The sequence below is a fragment of the Alternaria rosae genome (genome assembly GCF_020736505.1).
Source record: "Alternaria rosae strain MPI-PUGE-AT-0040 chromosome Unknown BKA58scaffold_7, whole genome shotgun sequence".
NCBI classification, from domain to species: Eukaryota; Fungi; Ascomycota; class Dothideomycetes; order Pleosporales; family Pleosporaceae; genus Alternaria; species Alternaria rosae.
The window spans coordinates 784027-804154 of record NW_025763576.1 but is presented as its reverse complement, the minus strand read 5'-3'; the positions used below and the strand labels follow the sequence as shown (position 1 = coordinate 804154).

The 20128-nt window shown below is 53.4% G+C and overlaps 9 protein-coding genes across 9 annotated transcripts; 5 read left to right on the top strand and 4 right to left on the bottom strand.

Moving 5' to 3' along the window:
• Positions 1–631: 631 nt before the first annotated feature.
• BKA58DRAFT_388238 (Alpha/Beta hydrolase protein) lies at positions 632–2844 on the bottom strand. The gene has a single exon (XM_046170630.1). It carries the CDS (start codon positions 2790–2792, stop codon positions 717–719), a length of 2076 nt encoding a protein of 691 aa, XP_046023229.1. The 5' UTR covers positions 2793–2844; the 3' UTR covers positions 632–716.
• A 702-nt stretch (positions 2845–3546) lies between these two features.
• Positions 3547–5253, top strand: BKA58DRAFT_412701 (Alpha/Beta hydrolase protein; the record flags this gene model as incomplete). Its single annotated transcript, XM_046172371.1, has 2 exons — positions 3547–3618; positions 3838–5253. 2 exons carry the CDS (start codon positions 3547–3549, stop codon positions 5251–5253), a joined length of 1488 nt encoding a protein of 495 aa, XP_046023228.1.
• Positions 5254–5297: 44 nt separating this feature from the next.
• On the bottom strand, positions 5298–6186 carry BKA58DRAFT_207417 (uncharacterized protein). The gene is made up of 2 exons (XM_046165969.1): positions 5382–6186; positions 5298–5326 (listed from the first exon to the last, which is right to left on the bottom strand). The coding sequence occupies exon 1, from the start codon at positions 5932–5934 to the stop codon at positions 5398–5400; it is 537 nt and encodes a 178-aa protein (XP_046023227.1). The 5' UTR covers positions 5935–6186; the 3' UTR covers positions 5298–5326; positions 5382–5397.
• Positions 6187–6457: 271 nt separating this feature from the next.
• On the top strand, positions 6458–7390 carry BKA58DRAFT_318570 (uncharacterized protein; the record flags this gene model as incomplete). The annotated part of the gene is made up of 1 exon (XM_046167677.1): positions 6458–7390. One exon carries the CDS (start codon positions 6458–6460, stop codon positions 7388–7390), a length of 933 nt encoding a protein of 310 aa, XP_046023226.1.
• A 400-nt stretch (positions 7391–7790) lies between these two features.
• BKA58DRAFT_412700 (uncharacterized protein) lies at positions 7791–8657 on the bottom strand (the record flags this gene model as incomplete). The annotated part of the gene is made up of 1 exon (XM_046172370.1): positions 7791–8657. The coding sequence occupies one exon, from the start codon at positions 8655–8657 to the stop codon at positions 7791–7793; it is 867 nt and encodes a 288-aa protein (XP_046023225.1).
• Positions 8658–9323: 666 nt separating this feature from the next.
• On the top strand, positions 9324–10525 carry BKA58DRAFT_412699 (uncharacterized protein; the record flags this gene model as incomplete). Its single annotated transcript, XM_046172369.1, has 3 exons — positions 9324–9340; positions 9435–10309; positions 10356–10525. 3 exons carry the CDS (start codon positions 9324–9326, stop codon positions 10523–10525), a joined length of 1062 nt encoding a protein of 353 aa, XP_046023224.1.
• Positions 10526–10795: 270 nt separating this feature from the next.
• On the top strand, positions 10796–13259 carry BKA58DRAFT_207304 (vacuolar protein sorting-associated protein 45). The gene is made up of 4 exons (XM_046165967.1): positions 10796–11181; positions 11236–11300; positions 11352–11482; positions 11533–13259. Exons 1-4 carry the CDS (start codon positions 11065–11067, stop codon positions 12999–13001), a joined length of 1782 nt encoding a protein of 593 aa, XP_046023223.1. The 5' UTR covers positions 10796–11064; the 3' UTR covers positions 13002–13259.
• On the top strand, positions 13117–16302 carry BKA58DRAFT_388230 (fungal-specific transcription factor domain-containing protein). The gene is made up of 4 exons (XM_046170629.1): positions 13117–14058; positions 14137–14658; positions 14709–15992; positions 16064–16302. The coding sequence occupies exons 1-4, from the start codon at positions 13492–13494 to the stop codon at positions 16106–16108; spliced, it is 2418 nt and encodes an 805-aa protein (XP_046023222.1). The 5' UTR covers positions 13117–13491; the 3' UTR covers positions 16109–16302.
• Positions 16303–16635: 333 nt separating this feature from the next.
• BKA58DRAFT_460345 (BAR domain-containing protein) lies at positions 16636–18262 on the bottom strand (the record flags this gene model as incomplete). Its single annotated transcript, XM_046174757.1, has 5 exons — positions 18044–18262; positions 17818–17985; positions 17654–17769; positions 17324–17604; positions 16636–17269 (listed from the first exon to the last, which is right to left on the bottom strand). The coding sequence occupies exons 1-5, from the start codon at positions 18168–18170 to the stop codon at positions 16636–16638; spliced, it is 1326 nt and encodes a 441-aa protein (XP_046023221.1). The 5' UTR covers positions 18171–18262.
• Positions 18263–20128: the final 1866 nt, after the last annotated feature.

Genomic DNA, 20128 nt, shown 5'->3' with positions numbered 1-20128 from the left:
GGACATCTTTCTTCGTAAGACGACGTCAAGAGCGGCCTGTTGGTCGGCGCGTTTACCCACCGCCTCGTTTTCGTGGCCCTAACATGGACCTAGCATCTCGATGCTGCGCTCATACAAATACCGCTACTGCTGACGCTGGGTGAGCCCTTCAAAGTTCCTCTCTGTCTGTGCTTAGATGCAACGGCCGTAATTCTTGAATACGGCGATAAAGGCCGACCCATCGGCGCGAATCTAGGTCGAGACGTGGAGAAGGAAGACGGTGTGGCTTCCTGGCCTAAGACTTGTAGTTGTGAACTTTGTATAGGCGGTCAGATTGGGTAGCTGGGTTACTGTGCTCCTAGCTTCTATCTCCTCCCTTCCTCTCGAGATTTAGATGCTGTGTTTCCATCTTTACCATCTGTGAATGCGACGATCGATTAGAGCCTTTCATTAACACTGCCTCGGTGAGGTAAGTGGAGCTGTAAATCTCCGAGCTAGCCTACGCGCGGAAGTGGCGCCGCATTTTCTAATGCTAAATGGGGAAACGGTGGATCCTGGACATGGGCTTTCGTGCATGCAGGAACACGAGCATCGCGGGTAGGTATTATGCAGGAAACTTCAGTATAATCCCACAAGTGCTCATGTGCAAAAGTTTAGTTGCAAATGCGCACACAGTCGCAATGCGGTGTAACGGTGTTTCAATGCTGATTGATCTATGTATATTTACTGGTACCCCATTACCTTCCTACAAGCACTCGCTCACTCTTCCGCGTCTCAGTCGCGTAGTTTCGCTTCTCTCCTGTGACGTGTAGCTGGATATGGCCCTTCGCCTTCGGCGCATACTTCACGCTCGCACCTTGTTCTACGCTGAAAGCTTCGCATGCGGGCTTGCTGTTCAAGATCCACTGCGCAGTAAGCTTAACACCCGGGTCCCAACGTCCAACACTCGCAGTAACCTCCTGGCCCACCTTGGCCTTCTTGTCCTCGATCTTGGGATCTGCTTGACGCTTAATGGCGGCTTTGCGACCACCGTACTTGATGATGTCCTCCCATACATTTCCACGGGTGGAGGGTGCGGTGGCCGAAGGGGAAAGTGGAGTAGGACCATTGGGGGCGTGGTCTTGGACCCATCGCTCGACCAACTCGAGGTAGTCCCAGATCTCGCGAGCTTGATAGTTACCGCCATGGGGCTTCTCGGGCAGGATCGTAACATTGGCCCATCCGGCTCCGCCAACAGCATCGGTGCGCTTCTGGAACTCCATGACACCCTCGTTGAGGAAATAGTTGTCCCAAGTACCTACGTAGACAAAGATACGTCCAGCGAGGGCAGCGCCAAGTTTGCGTGAAGAGTTAAAGTTGGTGACGACGTAGTCGCTGAGATCGAACGGCTTCCAGTATTCAACTGCCTCGGGGTAAATTTCACCAGTGACTTTGTCCCAGGGCTCGAGAGGGTAGTTGTTGTAGCCCTGGACACCGAAGACGGCGTTCCAGATATCCCACTGGTTGAATGAGCGCGATGATGTGCCGAAGGTCAATTCCCAATGGTTTTCTTGCGCGGCGGTAGCGAGGATCACCTCCTTGCCGTCGGTATGAGTGCGGATACTGGGGACAGAGCTACCATCTGCACGTTGGTATGCATTAGCAGCGCTGTACAGTTCGATGTCTTGGTGGCGGTGGAAGTCCAGAGAGTCGGGATAGGAAGAGAAGCACACGCCGAAGAGGTCTGGGCGGTAAATGACGTTGGCGATCGACTCCCAACCTCCAGTCGAGCCCCCGTCCTGGACACGAGCATACGGTGCGCGGATGGTGTTGAAAGTGTCTTCGATATGAGGGATCAGCTCTTCGTTGATAGCGTCACCGTAAGGACCAAGGTTGGCAGTGTTGACGGCATACGAGTCATCGTAATATGGAGCTTCATGGCGGAAAGTCACCATAATGAACTTGGGTGCCGGTCGCTCCGCAGTCGTGTTGGTGCCAGGTATAACACCCGCATCCCAAGCTGCTGTGAACTTCTCGTCGGTGCCATACTTGTAAGCGCCTTCACCAGCTGGCCAGTGACCTTGGTTGTAAATGACAGGGTATCGCGTCTCCTTGTCGTCTGCATCATAGCCAGCAGGCAATACAACGTTGGCACCAACGTACATATCGCGGCCCCAAAACTTGCTCAGCTTCTTGCTGTGGATCTTGATGTGTTTGAATGAGTCCGTGTCTTCGTAGTTGCCCTGGTTGCATCCGCCGATCTCCTTACCGGCGAAGTTCTCAACAGCCGTAATGTTGTTGAAAGTCAATTCGATAGTCTGGCCGCCTTCGGAGATCTCAACGTCTTGAAGCGGTGTAATCAAGCTTCCATAGCCGTTGACGTTTGGTGCGCCATCGCCGCATGGGAATCTGACGCTGACCTTCGAGCCATCGCTTCTGGTGACGGTCTCATAGCGGGTGAGGAATGCCTGCACACTGTAGGTGCCCGGGTCGATGTCGCTCAGACTGACGTTTGGCCAGCCATACACACCGGTAGCGGTACTGTCGTTGCTTCCGCCAGAGAAGAAGACCGCTTGCTTTGGACCAAAGTTGTATACATTCTTTCCGAAAATCTTGTTGGGTGAAGAAGTGACGTCTGTGTCGTCGAGGGGATCTTCGCCTTCGGGAGCAAACATCAACACAATGCGGCCATCGGTGGGAACATCCAGAAGACCATTCTCAATAGAGAGCTTGACGTTGAGACCGGTGTTGTAGTCGCGATCGACATAATGCCTAGTTGTGGGAACAGCCGACACGCTCAAGGCAAGTGCGGCCAGAAAGATGTTCTTCAGCATCTTGCTTTGTGGAGTATCATCCAGTCCGGTCAAATGCAGAACAACCGTTGATTGTGCTTGACCAGGCTCTCAGTGGGACGACAAGCTTTTTGATATGCGCTCAAGCTTTGACTTCCAAGGTTGGTAATGGCAGAAGCGAGCGAGACCACTAACCGAAAGAAGAAGGCGCAAAAGATAGTACAGCCTCATACAGCATGAAAGATAAGAACCCGCAGGTAAGGCCGTTTGCAAGTCATGAAAAGAGGGTCGTAATTAAATATTCTTTATGACCGTGAACCGGGCTCTGGTAAAAGAAGAACCATGGGAACGGTAGCGTGGTCCCGCCACACTGGTTTCTGGTATCGCTTGCGCAGGAACAAGTACCAGTTACTTACTATCCGCTTCGACTCGACCTCAGTTACGCGGTATTCGTGGATTGTCCATATACATATCATATCGTTTGGGTATAGGGTGGCCGTCATGCGCGTATCTTTGAACTCCGCCCAGCACCGAGGCCGAGTGGCTAACCGCATTGAGTGAGTAGCGAACAGGTTGCGTGAAACGTCCATCTTCGTATCAAGCCGCTTTCGCGGTGAGTATGAAATGGGTCCGTCCTGGTATGTTGACATGTCTCGGAGAGAAAGGGTTTACTACGTCGTACTTGCATGGTAGGCCAAGTGAAACCATTTCTTGACGTCACCACTCTTGAATGCCATGTGCGTAACGTACTCTGGACGCATCTCCTCCACGGGATATCCACAACAGCACGAACACAATGACCACTGTCGTCCTCAACCATGCGAAGCTCGGTGCGATAAGATGTCTCCGAGAACCAAGCGGCTCGATTGTAAAGATATTAGGTTTGCCGTACGGGAAAGTTGCCCAAAGATTCGCGCGCGCAGAGCTCTCGCAAAAGCTTTCTGATGGACAAAGCAAAAGGTACCACGATGGGGTCTTCGATGCGACAGAGCCAGGAGCATCCAGTATCCAGCCGTGGGGGAGCGTCAAGTCTGATGCAGCCAACATCCCACTGCCAACCGATAATCTGCCGGATGACGAAGAACAGTCGGAGGATTGCTTGAACCTTTCCATACATCTGCCAGATTTATGCGTCGATGAAGGTGGAAAGATTCGTTCGGATATGAAGTTGCCGGTCCTTGTCTTCATCCATGGTGGTGCGTACTTCCTTGGTTCTGCGAACCGACCATACTACAACCCAGAGAATCTTGTGCGCCATGCTATACAGAGTGAATCACCCATCATCTTCGTAGGGATCAATTACCGGCTCGGTGCGCTAGGCTTTTGGCATTCGGATCGTGCTGGAGATATGGTACCGGAGAACAATGGTCTCTTCGACCAAAACACGGCATTCGAATGGCTGCGCGAGCATATTGAGGGTTTCGGTGGTGACGTGGACAATGTTACCGTTGTCGGACAAAGCGCAGGTAGCGAGAGTGTCTCGGTGCAGACGATGCGTAAACCGTTGTTCAAGCGCGCGATCATGTTCTCGGGGACGCCAGTTACCATGCCTGCAATGACCCATGACGAGCATCATGACAACTTCCTCAAGCAGGCTGAAAAGTTGGGAATTCGTGTCAGAGAAGGCGATGGCAGTGAAAGGGACACGCAAGCAATAGCTAGAGACGTGATTGGCGTTGACGCGTCGAAGATTCGAGACCAGGCATGGGTTGGTTTGCCATGCACGAACAGCGAGTTCTTTCCCTTTGAGCGACCGACCATGGATCTGGCTAGGAAGGGCAAAATCGCTCCTCCCGATTGGAAAGACTGGGCAAGACCTGTCGAAGCTCAAATCGTTGGCTCCACCACCTACGACGGCGGCATCTCGTACAATATGATGAGGAATGATGACAGTCGCAAGAACCACGCTGAAGCCTTCGAGAGGATTGTCAAAGATGTTCTGTCTCCCGGACATGATATCGAGTTGCTGAACATATATGGTATCGAGGGCAGTGTTGATGATGCGGATGCACTCCAACGTATCTGCCTTTTTGAAAGCGACATAGGTTTCTTTGCAGCCGCGTTGAGCATTGCGGAAAGTGATCTGGTCAAAGAAACCTATTTTCATGTGTTCGATCTTCCAAACCCCTTCCCGGGACCAATCCGCGAGCAAGGTGCTTTCGCTACGCATACTTTCGACATTGCGACGCTGCTTGGCGGCGTGCATGAAGATCGTTTGCCCTCGCATTATGGACCTGTAGTTGCCAGATGGCGCGATTCCATTCTCGATTTCGTGACCAGGGGAACACCCCCTTGTGCAGAGTTTGTTGGTGTTGATGGGGGAAGGAGGGGATTGATGGTGGATGATGGAGGCGTTCGCGAGGTTGGCAGTGAGGCGTGGTTGGAGAACGATGAGGGGAGAAGGAGGAGATTGTTCGATTTGGCTCGGAAGGTTGATGCTGATACCGGGCTGGACGTTCTTTGGGTCGACGTTTGCAGGCGCTTCTTGATGCGCGGGGAGTAAGTGGACGGGACTATGACGCTGAATGCGTGGCGGTGTCACTTCGTCCCGGATTGTCGAACATGTATCTTGTCGCCTGTCAAGGTGAATTAGCGTAATTCGAAGAGTTGAGTCTGATTGCAAGAACATACTTGGAGACCTTTCCACCTATACCAGACGCAAGGTGCTGGCACCCTTTGACCTGCACTTCGACAGTGGTATAATTGGCCTTCGTCCAGTCAAGGCCTCACTGCCAGCACTTGGGATAGGCGGTTCTGGTGCCTCGTACTCATCGTCTGTCTCGCCTTCAGCATCCTGATCAGTGGTGTTACCATCACTGACATCCTTGGATGCCTCTTCGTCCAGACCCCAACCACCCAACTCAGCGAGTTCATCTTCCAGCGCCGGTTCAAGTTGAGAGCTGGATACCTCAGGCGCCTGATCCGGTGATGATGAGACTCGCGGCTCGGACTTGTCGTCCTCTGCGCCGTAGATGCTGTCGTCATCTGAGTTTTTTTGGTGGTCGCTGGGGACCCTTGAGCTATGCTCGGACGGCGGAGACGGGGTCCACTGTGTGGCCGGGAGGGCGTCGGAAGTGGTGGGGGAGGGAGGGACAGAGAGGAAGAAGGAGAGCGAGGGGGAGAAAGATGGGAGGGGAGAGGAGGAGGGTTTGGGACTGTTGATTGAGGCACGAAGGGCGTCCATCTCCCTCGCACCTTTGTCAACCTTGTCTTCCACCGCCGCAATGCGGGCTTCGTGCTGGTGGACTATGTCGAGGGCCTCTTCCAGCTGGCTCTCACGCGCCGCCACGACTTTCGAGCATCCTACGTGGGTGTTGAGTTTGTCGAAGAACTTATCGATACCTGGTTTAGAGAGATTCCATTCATGTCCTGGCTGAGAGGCTGTTTGCTCGACGAGGTTGATCGGCGCAAAATTGAACAGTCACCGCTGATATACGCAACCGAGACATGAACTTACAAGCCGCCTCTTGCCATGCGGTGTCTGATTGCATCTCAGCTTTCATTATCCCGCATTTCAAGAGCATACGGTTTCCATGGTCCAGTTTCTTGACGCGTCCGGACTAGCGTGGTCGACTTCACCGTGAAACGTTATCACCGTGTCCTCTCATCCTCGTCACCTTCACTACTCTTTGACTCTGACCATCAGCAACTCTTCAAGGCCTACTCCAATTGGCATTGGCTTCTTTGACATGCCTGTTCTTTTGAGGATGCTGGAAAAGGAGGTCGAACACCCCGATCGCATCGGGGGATGGCTTGACAAGCTAGATATCAAGGGCGCCGAGATTGATGAAAATGAGTGCGCTACTGATACCGATGAAGAGGCAGATTGTGGACCAACTACACCACCTCGGCTATCGGACTACCGCTCAGTACCGCAAGATGAGATCTCGCCAACCGACACGTCCTTCTCTGGGAAGAGCATCTTCGACAAACCGCTCTGCAAGAATCTGTTCGGCAGTCCGACCCCAAAGTTCGAGATACGAGACGATGATTCCGACACGACCAGTATCGATAGCGGTGACTGGGCGCCACAACAGGGCAAAGAGCGCCCGCTTGAGCGACTTGTGCCACCTGCCTTTGCTCTTCGACCTAGTACACTGTCAAACACCCTAGGTTCCCATGAATCAGCTTTAGCAACGAGCACAAGCGACCTCACAGCTATATCAGAACGTAAATCTCAACATACTCTTTCTCCGCACGATCCGAACGAGCCGCGACCAGTCTGGATAACCTCTTGCTTACAATGCACATTCGCTGACCTCCCCTGCTCGCGAACCTACCCCTCATGCTCGCGCTGTAAGCGACACAACCGCGCCGAGGAATGTCTCCTACAGCGCCGACGCTTCACATCAGAAGTTCTGGGTTCCTCGCTCATGGACAAGAGCTCAACGCCTGCTCTACTCAAAGTGAAAGGTGAAGACGAAGGAGTTTGGAAACTGAAGGTTGAGCTGGCGGAGGCGTTATGCGAGAAGTGGGTTGCAGAACAAGATCAGAAGAACTGGGTGTTGCCGGATGTCGGTAGTGCGAGAGGTGGATGGGGTAGACGTGGGGCAAGGATTGGGAGGGAGAAGGTGGGGCATCCGGGAGAGGGGATTGGACGTCTGGCTTTTCGGGAGCTGTTCGTTGATGTGGATGCTTGAGGATGCTTCGGCGGGGCTGGGTTGGTTTTTGGGGCCTTCTCCCTCGAGCGCATGTTGGACGCACGCTTGGTCATGTGGATTGACTGATCGGGAGCTCTGTTACCTTCCGGATCTAGGATATGTCATATGCCGGGGTTGCGGAATGCCGTTTAGCGCGACATTGAAGCGTACTTTGCAAGACTCGGATGGAGCTCTTGCGTCTGATACGGAAAGGTGCTGTGTGACGAACAGCTTCTCTAGCAACCTCATAGTATTGCAAGTAGAAGAGGGATTACGAGTGTCTACAACACGCGATTTGATGCTCAAAATAGTTGGCATTAGCTTCTATTCTATGCATATCTCGTGAATATTGTCTTTCATCAAACTTCCTCCCACGTCCTTCTCCTTCGTTGCTCGAAATTCAAAGCTTCGCTCCACCTTTACCCTGCCCTACCAACTCCTCCACCGCAATCTCACTCGTCATGAGAATACAAGTATCCCTCAAACTCGGCACACGATGCCTGTGGTTAACCTCCTGATAGTCCTCACTCGCCAGCATATCCCTAAAGTGCAGGATACTAGGGTAATGCGCCAGCGCAATCTCATCCCAGTCGTCGTTCCCACCGCCCACCTCACCATTCGTACCCACACTGCTGTCAGATGCCTTGGTAATCGCCGAGCCGTTAACGTGCGTTGCGTTTCCGACGATCTTTGCGTTGCCGCCGTGCTTGGACCCGATTGATTTGGCGAATGCTGCGCCGTACTTTAGGTATTCTTCCTTCATTCCGGGATTGAAGGCGAGGAGGTTGAACATGGATACTGCGCCTTTGCCCTCTTTAGCGCCGCTGTTGACGAAAGTCTGGATCCATTTGTTCAGTTCATCGCTTAGTTCGAGGCTTTGGCTTGATTCGGTAGTTTTATTGTTCTTCTGCTCTTGCACTTTGGGCACGGAGCTGGGGTCTGGGTGTAGTAGCTTCTGGTTCTTCGATGGGAAATCTTGGATCAGACGGGAGGGGACTCCGGCTGTTACGCTCCAGTGATGTTGGACCAGCTTCGAGAGCTCTGATGGGAGGGCATCGGTGCTGGGCAGGATGAGAAGAAGATCCCAGTGGATGTTTCGGGCGAGGAGGTGTTCGGTTGAGAGCTTCGAGGGGAGAATTATCCAGCGTATGACGCGTGAGATGACAAGGGGTGAGACGTTGGCGGACTTCAAGGTGGACAGGAAGGTCAAGATGGGGTTGGATGTGGTGCTGTGGAGGGCGACGAGATGGAGCGTGCAGAGCGGCATTTTGGAAAGGAATCGACAAAATCAAATATCTACTTGTTTGCCAAATGCAATGCTTAGACGAACGGACAAGACATAGTATAGATGTTCGTAGTGTTAAATGGATGACGTAAGTTGATTCTACTTTACCGAGGCTCAACTGTGAGGAGCTGTGGTATGAGCTCCTCGGAGGTGCATCCATTAACTAAGCACACGCATTGTCGTGCACTTCTGGTATGTACAGTCTGTCTGCACCATTTCATCGGAAATAAAGATCCGAGTGCTTGTAGCTGATAAGCTCTTGGGGAGGTGCGCTACTGCGGGGCGTCTCACCAGACCTGTGGATCAAGACCATAGGACTGACCATGTCCACCGTCGCAATCAATATGATTAGGAAGCATGAAATAGGATGTGTAATGTTGTAAACGCAGTGAGATGCGGTTGCAGGCTCATAGAAATTACCCAGGTAGGTAAGCAGTGCAGCTTCGTGGTTACCGATTGGACGTTCGCGCGCTACCGGTACACATCTGTGACGTACGTTCTTGCTAGTCGTGCCCAGGTGGAGCTATAGGCAAACACGATTTCAAAGCGACAGCAGCCTGGCAACTTTTGCATATATCTACACCGGCACCGACTGCGTTCTTGCCTTCTGTAAATTCCTCTCAACACCAGCTCATTGACACTGTAACTATGCCGAAGCTCTTCATGTAAGTTCAGCAGCGTGCTCATACAGGACGACTGGAACATGGACGACATGCAGTTGTATTCATTTCAAGATATTTGAGTGCTGACTAGATCCAGCACCGGCGCCACTGGCTATATTGGAGGCGATGCCCTCTACGCAGTTGCAAACACCTATCCGGATCTAGAGATCACGGCACTTGTTCGAAACAGCGACAAAGGGGCCAAGGTCGCAGTACAGTACCCAAAGACCCGTCTTGTGTATGGTACCCTTGACGACACCGAGTTGCTCACTACCGAGGCGTCCAATGCAGACATCGTCCTCCATTGCGCCGACTGCGACCACGTGGCTTCTGCCAATGCGTTGGTTGCTGGCCTCACACGCAGCGGAAAGAAGACCTATCTCATTCACACTTCCGGTACTGGAGTCTTATCTTTCGAGGACTTTGAGACCAACACCTACGGCATGAGGCGAGAGAAGGTCTATGACGACTGGGACAACATTGGTGAGGTCACTTCGCTGCCTGATTCAGCGCTCCATCGAAATGTCGACAAGATCATCCTTGGATCGAACGATGTTTCAGCAGGCAACATCCAGTCTGCCATTGTCTGCCCACCGTGTATCTACGGCCCTGGACGGGGTCCTGACAACCAGAAGAGTGTACAGGTGTATGACATGAGCAAGGCCGCACTGAAACGCATGAAGGCTTTCGTCGTTGGTGAAGGCGCGAATATGTGGACCCAAGTTCATGTTCAAGATCTCAGCGAGATGTTTCTAGCCCTTGTGACAGCCGCTCTGTCGCCTGATGGTGGCAAAGCGACTTGGAACAAGGAAGGATACTATTTCGCAGAGAGCGGAGAGTTCTGCTGGGGTGACATCGGCACCAAGATCGGGGAGATTGCGTTCAAGAACAAGCTCATCAACCATGAAGGGGTTGACAACGTAAGCAAAGAGGAGGCGGACGAGATGAGGCCCATGGGCAGCTACCTTTGGGGTGAGTCATCCTGTGTTCCCGGATGTGACGTTTTCTGACATCTTAGGCACCAACTCTCGCTGCAAGGCTATTCGAGCCAACAAACTGTTTGGCTGGACTCCTAAGCAGAAGAGCGTGTTCGATCTGCTGCCGGAGATCATCGATGGTGAGGCAAAGGAGATGGGTCGAATTAGACAGCACGCTGAAGAAGCTGCTGAGGGGCGTATCATGAAGTAGTCGTATGCCAGACCAGTCCACAAGGCAAGGGAGAGGCGTGTCGGATTTTAGTTACTACCTAGGTATAGGGGCGGGAGTGCTACAGTGATGAAGCATCGATCATGTGGTAGCATAGCCTCCTATGAATTACATATTGCGCGCATGTCCTGGTACTGTGGTTCCATGCGCGTGCTAGCGATGAAATAGGAGTGAACGATGTCCAGGTACTGCCCGCATCTGCCCCGCGGTGGGACTCCACACGTCTGCCCACTGTGGGTGATCACACGACCAACAACACTGAGGAATAGTAAGTCGCAGTGGCAGATTATCAAAGAGTATCTGATTCATTGGAACTGAAACATCAATGTGTAAGCTCCGAAATGTCCTGTATGAATCGGCCTTGGCGCTGTCATGTTCCTGAGGTCGCGCGCTTGAGCCACGTTCCTAGCTTGCCCTGACCAACGAACAACCGCGTCGACATGGAAGAGCGAACAGGACGACGACTCTTCTAATTCACTACCTTAAGCCCAAAGTAGATTGCGACTAATTCCCCCGCGACTATGGATATCATACAAGCCGTCTCCGGCTACATCACCAAAATGGTGTCGGTCGGGGACAGCGCTGCGACGGGCACCTCCGCGGCCAAGATGAAGATCCTCCTCCTCGACAACGAGACTGTGGGTTTGTCTGCTCTCCCAGGTGGCAGCATACTCGTTACTGATACTGCCTAGGTTCCGATAGTATCGACCGCGACGACGCAATCCGCCCTCCTCAACCATGAAGTCTACCTTACTGAGTACCGCACCCTCGCGATCCATGGTGCAATCCACAACTAACACGTTGGCAGCCGCCTCGACAACCCAAAGCGGGAGAAGATGCGCCATCTTCGCTGCCTATGCTTTGTGCGACCGTCGCCCGAGTCTATCCAGAACCTCATCGAAGAGCTGCGCGAGCCCAAGTATGGGGAATACAACATCTGTACGCGCCTGGAAGAACACGGGGCTACGTACGCGTGCTGATGCAGACAGACTTCAGCAACATAATCAAAAAATCCTCATTGGAGCGCCTCGCCGAAGCAGACGACCACGAAGTCGTACGTGCGATTCAAGAATACTTCGCCGATTTCCTCGTCATAAACCCCGACCTCATGTCGCTCAACCTCGGATTTCCCGATCATCGGATATGGAGCACAAGCTCGGATGCGTGGAATCAAGATGCGCTACAAAGGTCAACCGAGGCAGTCATGGCATTACTTTTGTCGCTAAAGAAGAAGCCGTTGATACGATACCAGAAGAACAGTCTGCTCGTCAAGAAGCTGGCGACCGAGGTTCGATACCACATGACACAGGAAGAGCAATTGTTCGACTTCCGCAAGACAGATACCCCGCCTATACTTTTGATTGTCGACCGAAGAGACGATCCGGTAACACCGCTGTTGACGCAATGGACGTACCAGGCCATGGTTCACGAGCTTCTCGGAATACACAACGGACGAGTGGACCTACGGGATGTGCCGGAAATACGCCCTGAACTCAAGGAGATTGTGTTATCGCAAGAGCAGGACCCCTTCTTCAAGAAGAATATGTATCTCAACTTCGGCGATTTAGGGCAAAACGCAAAAGAGTACGTCGAGCAGTTTGCGTCAAAACAGCAGGGGTCCCAAAAGCTCGACTCTATTGCCGACATGAAGCGCTTCATCGAGGACTTCCCGGAGTTCCGCAAGCTTTCCGGCAACGTCACCAAGCACGTCACACTTGTCGGTGAGCTGAGCAGACGAGTTGGCGAGGAGAGTCTACTGGACATCAGTGAGCTCGAGCAGAGTCTGGCATGTACAGACAACCATTCCAACGATGTCAAATCGCTGCAAAGGATCATCCAGGATCCGAAAGTCCCGGCGAACAACAAGCTCCGGTTGGTTGCCATCTACGCGTTGCGCTACTCGAAGACCTCATCGAACTCTACAGCTATGCTGCTTGACTTGCTCGCTGTTGCGGGTGGACTGTCACGGCATCGCATTAACCTCATCACAAAACTGCTGACCTACCATGACTCGCTACAGGCGACTACGGCGGCAGGTGGAGTGCCGGACCTTTTCCAACCTGGGTCTTTCTTCGGAGGTGCCCGAGATCGACTCAAGGGCTTGAAGGGTGTTGAGAACGTCTACACACAGCACTCGCCTCGCTTAGAAGCTACGCTGCAAGATATGATCAAGGGTCGCTTGAGCCAGCAGCTGTACCCCTTCGTTGAGGGTGGCGGATCGACAAAGGACAAGCCGCAGGACATCATTGTATTCATGGTCGGCGGCGCGACATATGAGGAAGCTAAGATGGTTGCGCAAGTAAATGCTAGTTCGCCAGGTATCCGCGTTGTGCTCGGCGGTACCACTGTGCACAATAGCACTTCCTTCTTGGAGGAGGTAGAAGATGCCGTTGACTCGTGGCCCGAGCCTCCCGCTACATCAGCTGCGGCTCGCCTGAAGAGAGAAGTAGGTAGATAGTCGATCTTGTCTTTCTAGAGTGAAGCAGTAATCTGGGAGTTGGGCGTCGAAGCGAGTGGCGTCAAATGCAGGTTCATATATTACATGGGTTGATAGAGTTGCTACATGAATACCACAGCATCCCAATAGTGTTCGTCAGCCCAGTACATAATGAGAGCAGCACAGTGCATGCCCCGCGCTAAGGGTCGAGATGCATCCCACCAAGACCCACATCATTCGTTTCAAGCCGGTCCTGGATAGCAGCGCGGCCTATAGGTCGCAGTCAGCAATCAATTGTTGAGCGGTACCTGCATGACTCCGAAGGCGGCGAAAAGTCTGCTAACCTGCTCAGAGCCAAGACGATGCGACAAGGCTGAACACGTGCATCATCACCAACAGGTGTTAAAGTCATCGGGGTTCCCTTACGGGCCGACATCCGATCGCTCACTCCACCACCTCAGCCACCTTCAAACCTCACCCACACATGGCGCGAAAATGAGGATTGCGAGACATGCCAGAACAAGGACAGGTCTTGCAGTCTCGAGTGGTCCGCCGGAGAAATCCACGCCCCATCAACAGCTGCGTTGAATGCCGAACCCGGAAGTCGCGATGCTCCAAGACGCACCCTTGCCAGAACTGCACAGCCTTCGGACGCGAGTGCGTCTTCATCACCGTCCCTGAGAGCGCTGCGCGCAAGAAAGAGAGGGAGCAGAGAGAGCGCGCACAGAGTAAGAGTGGCGCTGGTATCACCATCCCGGACTGGACCAAGAACCTCCCCGTGCGCACGCAGAGCAGCGCCAGTCTGCCTGATGGGTATGAGAATGCGAATTCCGTCGACACCACCACACCTGGCACGCCTCCGCGAGATTATGAGTGGGAAGCCTACCAGCAAGATGTCGAGCCCGAAACGGATGCCTGGGAGAGACTGCCCGCAGAGCCTGAAGAGACGCAGGACGATGTCTACGAAGACGAGAACGATGATGAAGATCAGATTGCGACTGATCTCACGATTCGAATCGGGAGGATGATCATCTGTGAGAATGTCACCGGATTTTTCCGCCCCCAATACGCCGAAGAGGTACTTTCCGCCCTGTCCACATCTTTTGTCCCGCGTTTCCGTTGCCTTTCCTTGACCGCAGACTGAAATGTTGTGTAGCTCGGCAAGCTTCTGTCTGAGAGCTTCACCCCGTCATCATCAGTCACGGGCCAGAGAGCGACACAGTCGTCTGCTCTGTTGTCCGCAGAACAGATGCCGTCGCTTGCACCGTCGTTGAACCTGCTGCTAGGTGGCTCGCTGCCTCTTCATCAAAACAACGATGTGGAAGCACCGCAGCTACCGACTAAAATGGAGGCAGAGGGACTACTACAGCGATACACAGAAGCTGTCAGCCCTCTTGCGCACGTGTTGCATCTCCCGTCGTTCAAGCGCATGTTCGACCGCTTCTGGATGAATCTCGAGATTGGGAATCCCAACCAGAATTCATGTACTGCCTTGATATTGGCCGTTTGCATGGCTGCTGCGGCGTCTGTATCGCCTCTGCAAGCCAAGTCGCAGTTTGGCATCACGAAAGAGGACCTGTTCTTGCGCTTACAGAAAGCCACGGAGCGAGCATTGCTTCGTGCCAATTGGGCGAAGACGTCCAACATACGCACTTTGCAAGCTTTGACTATCTACCTGGTACTTTCCCTGACAGTCTTGATAGAACTTACGCACACTAACACACATAGATACCCCTCTGTCGAGCGCAAATATCGCGAGCGACGTCTGTCGTAGTTGGTGCTCTGGTTCGCCTAGCACAATGTATAGGCATACATCGTATGAGCCACAGCTCAGCCAACAGTCTAACACCTCTACAACGACACGTTCGATCGCTCTTGTGGTACCAAATCTGCTTCTTAGACTTCAAAACAGCCGAAGCGCAAGGACCCCACCCATCCATTCGATCGGACGATTTCGACATTGCCCTCCCGTTAAATGTAGACGACGACGTCTTCGAGTTTGGCAGTCCAAAATGGCAGCAACATCCAGCCTCTACCACTGGCTGGTCAGATGTCACATTGTCGCTGATACGCTACGAGTGCAATGAAATCCACCGTCTCATCTTCCGCGGCAGAATCGAAATGGACCGCAAACACATCACGCTCCACGACCTGCGCGCCCGCGTAGAAGCCAAAAAGCGACAAATCCAAAGCAAATACCTCCAGTACCTAGACGCCAACGTGCCGATCCAACGATACGCAGGCCTCGTAGCAACGCTCCTAATGTCTCGCTGCGATTCCATGCTTCTCTACCGGCATCTCCCGCAAACCTCTCTCCAACCGCGCTCAGAATCCGAAAACCGCCTGCGCGACGTCCTGCTCACCGCGGCCCTCACGACGCTCGAAATTGGCGCAACGCTAGACACACTCCCCTCGCTCTCCGCATGGGCCTGGTACTCAACCACCTACCAACAATACCACGCGGTCCTACTCCTCCTCACAGAACTCTACCGTACGCCCGACCTCCCGCGGAAAGAGCGCATGGCCACCATCATCGACCACATCTTCGGGCACTGCTACGGCGTCGGAGTACGAGAACGCTGCTCAGACCTCCTCTTCACGGTCAAAGAGAACTTAGAAGCCTTCTACGTAATGAAAGGCTTCAACAAGAAACGCCAACAGATCGCTCCCCAGCAGCATCCTACACTGCAACCGCTTCCCTCATTCGGCGGCTCCGTGACGAGTCCCGCGTTTGGTGCGCAGCAGACGCCGAATAATATGCATGGCCATTTACAGAGGACGCCTACGTCCGGCACGCTGGATGGCCTGAACGTGGATTTCGATAGTATACTCGGTAGCTTGAATGGTGGGGGCGGCGGCGGGGCAGGTGCTGGTTCGGCAGAGGATTACGATGTCTGGGGTGGCATGAGCGCTGGTGCGGGTCAGGATACGGGTGCTATTTTTGTGCCGGTGGACACGGGGCATCATGCTGAGTTTGGGACTACGAGTCCGAATGGGGGGATGCAGCAGTGGGTAAGTCATTCTTTGGTTTGGTGATGGTTGGTCGCGTTTTTTGAAGGGGAGTTGTACTAATGCTTATCTAGGAGAACTGGAACTTCCCGCCTCAACAGCAGAAGTACGAGCATTAATTGGTTGGTGTACTGTGGTGTTTATGGAGAATGCTCGTGTTGAAATAACACTAGTAATACATATCTGGTTAGTCTGTTGATTGAAATAGACACGAGTTCATCTCAAGTTCACGAATGTTTCTGGTCGTATCCATATTTCACTCATCCTGGGGATCTTCATCGACTGTACACATGCACATTCACTTGGCTTGTTTGATTGCTTAAGAGATGTATTGAGGTTGAGCCCTAGCACCGTTGCTACAATTGAACTTGCGTCTCAAGCTCGACACGTAGACGCTGTGATATGTTTCACCCAGCTCCGAAACGCCACGACACTAGTGCTTGATGTCCCCTCCAATGTAACGCCATATACGCCTGACCGCACTGCAGTCGAGAATGCAAAACTGATTTTCCGCCAAGCGAGTCGTGAACAGCATGTCGAGACGTCAAATGTTGGTATCACCAGCTGGTGTTCCTGACAGTGGAAGACATGAGCTCTACGACAAACTTGTTAGCCAAAGAGAAAGACAAGAGGAAGATGGCAAAGGCTAGTAGCGTGCTACTTGAGATTCACTCAACGCACTTCGCTTCATTGGCGGCGGAGGTGGCGGTGGCTTCTTCGCCCTTGATGGAGGTGGTGGCGGAGGTGCCTTCTTGCCGTTAGTCGCCTGCTCACCCGCCTGGGACCAACTCGCTGCCCGCGACATGACGCCGCCGCGCCCACTGCCAACAGATGATGAGGTATCAGGGCTAGGTGGCGATCGATCACGGTCACGTCTATATCCGTTTCCGTTGGATGGCGCATAATCGTCTTCGTAGTCATCGGCAAACGTGTTCTGTTGGCTGGCGCTAGCTTGGCGGACTGGACGGAGATTTGTTCGGCCGGAGGATATGACGGAGGAATCAGTGGGGACGCGGGACAGTCGGCGGGCAGGGGAGTCGTCTCGGTAGCCATTGTTGTTCTCGTAAGTCGAAGTGCGGCTAAGAGAGGGGCGTAGGGAGTAGCCACCGGGCGACTGCTCGGGGCCAGGGGAGCGGCTGCGCTGGGACGAAAGCTTAGGAATGGTCATGCGAGCGGGCTCAGGCTCGGGTTCTTCTTCGACTGGGTTGAAGCGCTCTGCGTAGCCATGTGCGGTATTGGATCGGGAGCGCGCGGGGCGGCTAGGCACAGCCCTGGTGTCCCTGTGTCATCTGTCAGAAATGTGCTAGGTCTTATGCTGATCGGAATGTCCTCACCTAACCGGCCATTCCCGCTTGACGTTGAGCAGAATCTCACGACAGCGGTCGTAGTAGCTCAATTCTGCCTCGAGGAAAGCAGTCAGGTCCTGAACCATGTCGACTTCGGACTCCTTGATGTCCTGCATCCTCCGAAAGACCTCTTCGCTAGTCTCCTCGTATTTGGCCTTTTGAGCACGTAGTTCCTCCTCCATGCGGAAGTCTTCCTTCTTCGTCTTCTGCATCTTGGCGAGGGACGTGTCATAGGCCAGACGGCGTGTCTCGAGCTTCTTGCGGGTAGACTGAGACGAATTAGCTTGCATGCCCGCAATTGTTTTGGCGCTGCCGTACCTGGTACTCCTTCATCTGAATCAAGGAGCGCTCAAGTCCCTCGAGCCACGATGACGTAGCACCTGCGACATACGTCTCCTGTACTCGCGCCAGACGTTCGTTTGCTCGACCCAGTGCTGTTGATAGTTAGTACGCAGACAGGTGCGATTGGTGTGGAAACGCACTCGACAGGCAATTGCCAAACTCCGAGTCGGGCTCAAAGTCCTCGCCGTGGGTAACCATGGAGGAACCCAAATGGCCACCTGGTAGCTGCTTCTCCTTGTCGGCGCCCTCTGCGCGCTTGGAGAGCGACTTGACGTAGACAGCCATTGCGCTGTGCATCTTGTCCATGCCTGGACCAATGTCAGTATGCGAGGTTGGAGCTGCTGCAGGGCTTGGATTCGTGCATACCCTCATGACGCAGGTTCATTTCCACTTCGAGCGCCTTGAACTCGTCGGAGAGACCAGTGCGGGCCTCTGCGCCCATCTTCTCGTTGGTCCATTGCTTCAGGCGGTCGAATTTCTTGTTGATGTTCATGATTGCGGTGCGATGTGCGTGAGTGTCGTAGGGAAGCGTGCAACCAGCAGAATGACGAGGGGGCTGCGGCGTGCGTAACAAGATATGGGCCGTGTGCAGGGAACAGCTATCGATACCACCAGCGAGGCAGGCGCGGGACGATCAACACCCGGCAAAAGAGACCAAGCGGTGCAAAAGTAAGGAAAAGAGGAATGGATGCCACGAGAAAATAGAAGTCAGGAGGGAGAGTTCGCAATGGCGGGTGTCCTACGGCAAAAGTTGAGAGCCAACGCGTGTCAATATACAGCAGCAGGCTAAGCAGGCGCGACCCTGACCCATTATTCCAGAAACCACAGACCGTCTAGGTGCCCTCCAACGGCGATCAGCGTCGCCCAAAGACGCGGCCCAGCCAGTCCTGACACAGCGGGACGACATGTCGCTATTCCGGGGTTTGCCGCCCTAATGCTTCCGCCGGCGCCCCATCTACTCACCACAGCCAACCCCTCCACTATCGCCTTTTGTAGGCATGCCCCCCGTTTCACCCGTCTTGCCATACATTGCACACAACATGCTGCCGCTCCACTCGTTCTATTCCTGGCAGCCTCCGTCATGGTTTGCGCAATCAAGCTCCGTCTCATGGATGCTGAGTTTCACCCTCGCCACCGTACCAAGGAAGCGTCTTTTTTAGCTACTCTCTATTCTCTGCCCGACTTCACCGAGCAAATCACCGGAATCAGCAGTAGGCTCCTGTTCGGATCCTTTCCTATCGCGCGCAGCAATGGGGATTCGATAGACCTACAGAAGCGCATGTTGGCTGTCTAGTGCGCCGTCCAGACTCTTCAATATGCAGCCATAAAGGACGCGAACCCAATCTCCTTCCTTTATCAGGTCAAGCGGTCTTCTCGGCAAGCGCGATATATCACCTGGCCTCTGAAAACAACGCGAGAGAGCTGGAAAGCATCCTTCTCCATTGTTAAGCTACCTTGGCATATGCAGTCAATGTGCTCGCTATCGCACACGATGGCACTGCGAGCATCCGCTCATCACGGTTCAGCGTCTGTTCATTCCAAACAGCATCTTTCTTGTTCGATTCATTACTTACGACATCAGTCGAGACAAACAGGAAATCGAACATGTCCCAATCTGCCTCGAGACAATTATTGTCCAGCTCGCCCCGCCGTGCATACTGCGTGCACGTGACTTGACAAGCGCCGTCTCTTCGGCCAGCTGGAACTTCAACCTCAAATTCGCGTCTCTCCTAAGCCAAGCCAACACCACTTCAACTGCGCTCTCGCATTCGCTTGTAACACGCGCAGTCTGCTTCTTCCGGCGCATTATTTGAATCAACTAGGTTTCTTCATTCCAAAAAGACCCGTCCATCTCAATTCATACGATCGAATATGATTCATCTCTGACCGCGTTACATCATTGCGCAATGATTCCATTGCTAGAGAAGGTGCCGTGAGGATGTTTATCAAAAGGAGCGGACAGACATGCGCTGCAACTTCAGGACTGGGCGGGCTAGCCCCAAGTTGCGACTAAAAGCGCGACGCATATGGGCGCGCCTGCAGCCAACACGAATCGCCTGCGGACTCGACAAAGCATCCGCTATTCTCATGAGCATATTACCGGGTGTCGCTTTCGTTCCTGCTACCTTGTATCTGTCGTACCGCATATGAACATGTCAAGAGGAGGACCGAATGGGCGGAGGCTCATCTGCGCTTATGAGCAACACCCATTCATCTGTAGAAGGTCTCGCACTTTCGTCGCGACTTTGGTAGGTACATTTGTCAAGCGTTTCCCCGGGCAATCAGCGCTTCCAAAGCGGCATACTGGCCACATCAACATATCGGCGCTTATCCTGGACACCGCCATTGTGCAGTGGAGCGCATTCAAGGAACGAAAGGCCGACATAACTCAAACTCACCGTTGAACTCGCACCTCGAATTGTGGTTGCGTATCTCGAATCATGTCTTGGA

Bases quoted from the DNA above. Each gene is read 5' to 3' on its own strand.
- BKA58DRAFT_207304 (XM_046165967.1), top strand. From the start codon at position 11,065: ATGGATATCATACAAGCCGTCTCCGGCTACATCACCAAAATGGTGTCG. The intron at 11,182-11,235 runs GTGGGTTTGTCT...GATACTGCCTAG, and splicing joins TCCTCCTCGACAACGAGACT to GTTCCGATAGTATCGACCGC. The intron at 11,483-11,532 runs GTACGCGCCTGG...TGATGCAGACAG, and splicing joins GTATGGGGAATACAACATCT to ACTTCAGCAACATAATCAAA.
- BKA58DRAFT_388238 (XM_046170630.1), bottom strand. From the start codon at position 2,792: ATGCTGAAGAACATCTTTCTGGCCGCACTTGCCTTGAGCGTGTCGGCT.
- BKA58DRAFT_388230 (XM_046170629.1), top strand. From the start codon at position 13,492: ATGCCAGAACAAGGACAGGTCTTGCAGTCTCGAGTGGTCCGCCGGAGA. The intron at 14,059-14,136 runs GTACTTTCCGCC...AATGTTGTGTAG, and splicing joins GCCCCCAATACGCCGAAGAG to CTCGGCAAGCTTCTGTCTGA. The intron at 14,659-14,708 runs GTACTTTCCCTG...TAACACACATAG, and splicing joins AAGCTTTGACTATCTACCTG to ATACCCCTCTGTCGAGCGCA.
- BKA58DRAFT_207417 (XM_046165969.1), bottom strand. From the start codon at position 5,934: ATGGACGCCCTTCGTGCCTCAATCAACAGTCCCAAACCCTCCTCCTCT.